This window comes from Arachis ipaensis, chromosome B04 (genome assembly GCF_000816755.2).
Source record: "Arachis ipaensis cultivar K30076 chromosome B04, Araip1.1, whole genome shotgun sequence".
In the NCBI taxonomy this organism is placed as follows: domain Eukaryota; kingdom Viridiplantae; phylum Streptophyta; class Magnoliopsida; order Fabales; family Fabaceae; genus Arachis; species Arachis ipaensis.
The window spans coordinates 75,250,537-75,255,582 of record NC_029788.2 but is presented as its reverse complement, the minus strand read 5'-3'; the positions used below and the strand labels follow the sequence as shown (position 1 = coordinate 75,255,582).

The window sequence follows — 5,046 nt, the reverse complement described above, 5'->3', positions numbered from 1 at the left end:
GTAGTAGACAAGATCATAGTCGAAGTCGATGTCCTCAACGTGCTGGATTGAGTGGAGTTGGTCATGATGCTGGACCGAGTAGAGTTAGTCATGATGCTGGACCCTAGATCTTTATTGGTTGTTGTGTTGTATGTTTAGGGTTAATTTTATCAGTTAATATTTTTTAGGTTCGTCGTGTTCGTATATTTAAGGTATTTTTATCAGTTAATGTTTTTTGCGTCGTCGTGTTTGTATTATTAAGTAACATGTTAACTTCTACGAGTTATTACTGTTGACAGTTTCTAAGATGATAATTTCTAATTTCAACAGTGGTCTTACAAAAGGTTAATTAAAAGTTAAATTAACTTAATTCCGAAACCATAATTTAACGTTCGATAAGGTAAACTTACAAAACATTAATTAAAAACTAAACCTAATTACCAAACCTAGAAAACATTAATTAAAAACTAAACTTAATTACTAAACCCCTGCTTACTTCTTTTGAATAATCCAATCAAGTCCCTTGCCCATCATACCCTGACCGAAACGCGATGGAGTAAACCTATCAGATGGATTTCTTTTTGTCTGTAGGTTATATAGATGACCCTGAACTGACTCACCGACATCTGAGGTAGCCGACCTAACTTTCTTTGCCGAAACAGATGCACCGGGGTTGTACTCAACAACCTCATCCACCGGGGTATCTAGTAGACTGAGACGATCAGAGTCGAAAACCATATGTGGAGCGATGAAACCACTGTCGGGAATCACACGACACCCACCCTAAAGTACAACCAGAAGCAGACCCATGTTGACCAGACTCTGCTGCTGTAGGGATAGTACTGAAATGGCCATGATCTGCAAAATGACTGACACCAGTGTCAACCCATTGCTGTATATGATGATCCCCATCCTCATCAACGGGAATCTGCCATGGAATCTGCAGAAAGCCAGCCCATTGCTGTCCGAGCAAAATGTTCTATGTAGGCTGAATTTCGCAACTGGACTGACTCTGACGACCGTGCGGGCTAGGTCACTGTGGTCGTTGGACTGGCTGTGTTGACTGTGTCGGCTGCGACGGCTAGGCTCAATGTGCTTGCTGGTCTGGTCGTGCTGACTATGTTGACAGTGGTCTTGTTGCTATGGGAGATAATAGAAAAACAGTTCAAACACTGCATACTGAAGTGGCCCCTGAGGTGCTGGTGGTTGAGGTGGATGTTGGGAAACTTGCCCTGACAACATCAGCACTCAACCGACAATCTAAAGTCCCAAGTTGAAAGGGGTTGCCCATCCCGCAACCGAGTGTTACGACGGATGTCCCATTCCGCTATCCACCCCTCATGTAAAATTGTCAAATCATGAAGCTGCACTTTGTTAAGAGTCATGCAATGCTCTTCTAGTGTAATGACTCTTGCTATCTCTGGGGTGGGTTGTCCGTACCTGAATTAACGCATCACTCGGTTTGCAGGGTGCCATTCGACACACTCGAACGTCAATAACGGAGCATTGGTGTCAGACACCTCAAGGTGTCCATGTGACTCATCGAGTATGATCACTCCTTCGATATTAGAAAATTAGAACCCTGATATTAATGTTGGATGTTAACACACACAAAGCAAAAATATTTACCTCTTCCACGTAGTCTATTTGGTTCCTAAATGTAGCCGTGGTCTTTAATAACCACGTAGTAGTTCATTCGGAATGACTCCACTTCAAACACGTAACATTGAAAAAGTTAAAAAATGTGTTGTCAAACAAATATGTATCGTCAATGGAATACACAACTAAAATAGGAAGAGTTACCTTCGAGCAACCGATACATCGGCCGCTGGAAGGTACTGTCTCGGTACGGGTACAATACACGGCATTCGTTCCCATGTTCAAACAAATAAAAGATTAAGAGGGTCATCAGTCTCCTTAGTATCGTAACGTGATGCACGACACAGTGTCGTGTAAAGATGCGCGAGACATGCTGACCTCCAACTGTAAGTGTGGATCTAGTCAAAATCAAAGAGCAACGATAGATACTTCGCGTGGGCATATGCCGTCGACTTATCCGCGAATACGGTCAAATCAAGCAAACAGAAAATTTGGCATCTGATGTATCTCTGAATAGACTCCAAAGTGTTCAATCGCTCTGCGTCTCTGATATGGCAAACTCATGCCAACTTTATGTAAGATTAGGAGGAACTCGCAACGTGTTCGTAGCCGAAAATCGCGATGCTCTGGCTCTGCAGGAATTCGCCATTGCTATATGTCCAGCCGCTCACAACTTGTCCATCAATGGGTAGGCCAAATATATGAGCAACATCTTCCAGTGTCACAATAACCTCACTCACCGGCAATACAAAGGTGTGAGTCTCCGGCTTCCACCTTTCCACCAAAGCAGATAGTAAAAGGTAAAATCCTTTGATCACCCCAATTCTAAAAACATGGTAGAATTCCGTTGCTCGTAAAGCGTCTTCTACCATCAGGTTCTGCGACTCTAGCAGATCCAGTTTACGAACCATAAGATTCCTATTAGGCTGGTACAACAAAAATATATTATTCTTCGAGTACCGTGTAATTACGTATCATTTTTAATCAATACAAACTAATCATTTTTTTTGCATAATTACTCTATTTTTTTAAAAAACACTAATGATACACTTCTAACTCTCTTCTTTTTCCTCACTTCATATTTCTTCTCTCTCAACACACACTACACAGTATACATAAAATGGGGCATGAAATAGAAACGAAGGAGCTCAATTTATAGAGCTTGAGCTGCGTCGTTGGTTACCAGAGTGAAGAAACTATCCTCTGCATGTAGATAGCCCCAACACGTCCACCCTATGTTGCTGCAGCTCCTTGGGAACGCGCAGGAACCTCTGCAATGCTTGCTGGATTCGCAGGCTATTGTTAGGGAACTGCCACGCCGCTGAGCTCGCTATATCACCACACCCCTTTTGTATTGTCGGAGAACTGCCATGTCGCTGACGGATCCTGTCATCACGCTCCCTGCATGTTGAACCTGCACCTATAAACTAGCAAAATATCCTATCTCTAATATTGAGCAAAAACACAAACATATATTCTATATGAAAAATAATTTCTGTGTAATATACTAATATGGTATAAGGTTAGTGTGCTTAGATGGTTGAGAGAAGTAATTTTTGAAAGTAAAAGCAAAATTAGAAATAGAACTATTTTGATTGAATATATTTATAGAAATATTTCTTATTAGAATAAAAATAAGTTAAGTTGTTTGTATAACAGAAATATATAAAAGATTATTTAAACAAAATTATAATTTTGGACATATAGAATAAATAACTATTATGAGATAATTTTGACAAGAAGGTGCAATTATTTTATTATATTATTTACTTAAGAAAATGTATTACTTGTTAAAATTAATGTTTTATTTCAACATTAGAATTACAAATGTAGAATACACTTTTTTAGATCAGTATTGCTAGATAATCAAGAAAACTTAACAAAAAACTAACTAGCAGTCTATGGACCTGAGCTTCGGCCTAATTTGTTAAACACCTTTCAGAGCGGTGCTTCATTTGTTAAAAACATTTACAGAGGTGTTTGCATTTGGTAAATCACACTGTGTTGGAGGTACTTGTTTTTGGTAAATCACATTTTATATTTGGTAAATAAAAACAATTATGTATCTATATAATTTTAAAAAGTTAAAGAGTGTTTTTAAGGATTTGTTTAGGTGAGTTTTTAAAAAAAAAAATTTTTTCGAGTTATTTTTTTTTTAAAAAGATCTTATGAAAAAGTAAAAATAATTTTATATTTAGATATCTCACACAAAAAAATCTTTTTTTATTAAAAGAAGATCTTTTTTCATCAAAATAATGAATAATGACACACAAACAAAAGTTAGAAAAAGTTAGAATATACTTAAAAAGTACTTTGTATTAAAATGTATTTTTTAAAATTAATTTGTACTTATTAAAATAAAAAAAACTAATATAATTCTAATAAATTAATATTCAGATTTATCATTAATTATTGATACTAAATTCTATTCCCGATAAAAAAAAAACAAATCTATAATATCAAATATAAACAAACACTGAACACGGGTATTGAGAAGGATAAGGAATGCATAAATTTGAAATATAAAATATTGTACCGCCTACAGGGCATCAAATAAATTCATGATGATCATATTTGGTAACTCAGGAGCAATTATGAGGTGAAGTTCATACTTAGACAAAACAGTTCTACATCGGGAAAAAAAAAAATTAAACCTTACCACTATGGCCTGGCAGTCAGTACAAACCAAATTATAAACAATGCATTTTTTTTACATTTCCCCCTTCCCTCTTTTGGTAGGTGTCTTGCACAACTCTAGTTGTTGATAGCATTTCTCGCACAAAAAAGGAGAGAAACAAAAGTAATGTTATGGGTAAAAATAAGAAGGGAAGAGATTAGAAGATATGAGCTTGAAATGAAGATTAGCAGATCAATATCATAAGAATCATTCCCAATTTATTTCCCTTACTCATTCAGTGACTAACCTATAATATGCAACCTAAAACACATAGTTTGGAGATGCAAAGGCAGCACAAGGCAATGCTCCAAGGTCCAAGCTAAGCTTCCATATCTTTCGTTCATGAGAAAATAATACAACTCAACCTTTGGTTTGAGAAAGCTGAAAGGGTGATTAGTTTACATGTAGCACTCATCTAATTTGCTTTTATGAAGTTGAAATGCAGGGTTAACCCAAGCGCCGCAGCTGCATTGCATACCAGCCCAGTTGAAGTAGCCCAGGCGTGCATTACATCCGATACAAAGAAGTTTCTCCTCTACATGACCTTCTTGCACTAACAAGTCAACAAAAATAAATGGGATTAGCAAGATAATCAAACTTGAGTTTACCTACATCTGTGGAGTTTAGATAAATTCGAATAGTAGACTTGTAAGAATTTTCTTATTTAAGAATACTGACATAGTTATATAAAATCTAACAATAATAAAATAATTTCATGATAAAACAAAATTATGTTGAAAAACTTACTCACAATATTATAATGAAGCAAATAAAAGATATAAAAAGATTAA

At 36.4% G+C, this 5,046-nt stretch overlaps 1 protein-coding gene across 3 annotated transcripts in view; it reads right to left on the bottom strand.

Moving 5' to 3' along the window:
* Positions 4,078-5,046, bottom strand: part of LOC107639381 (probable inactive dual specificity protein phosphatase-like At4g18593) — a 4,100-nt gene continuing 3,131 nt past the window's right edge. For 2 of the 3 annotated variants that reach the window (XM_016342857.2, XM_016342856.2), the window contains one exon: positions 4,098-4,808. In XM_016342857.2, the coding sequence (XP_016198343.1) occupies positions 4,654-4,808 (155 nt within the window). In that variant the 3' untranslated portion in view covers positions 4,098-4,653. Of the gene's footprint in view, positions 4,809-5,046 lie in introns of all 3 variants that reach the window. The other variant, XR_002361178.1, reaches the window with a different exon arrangement.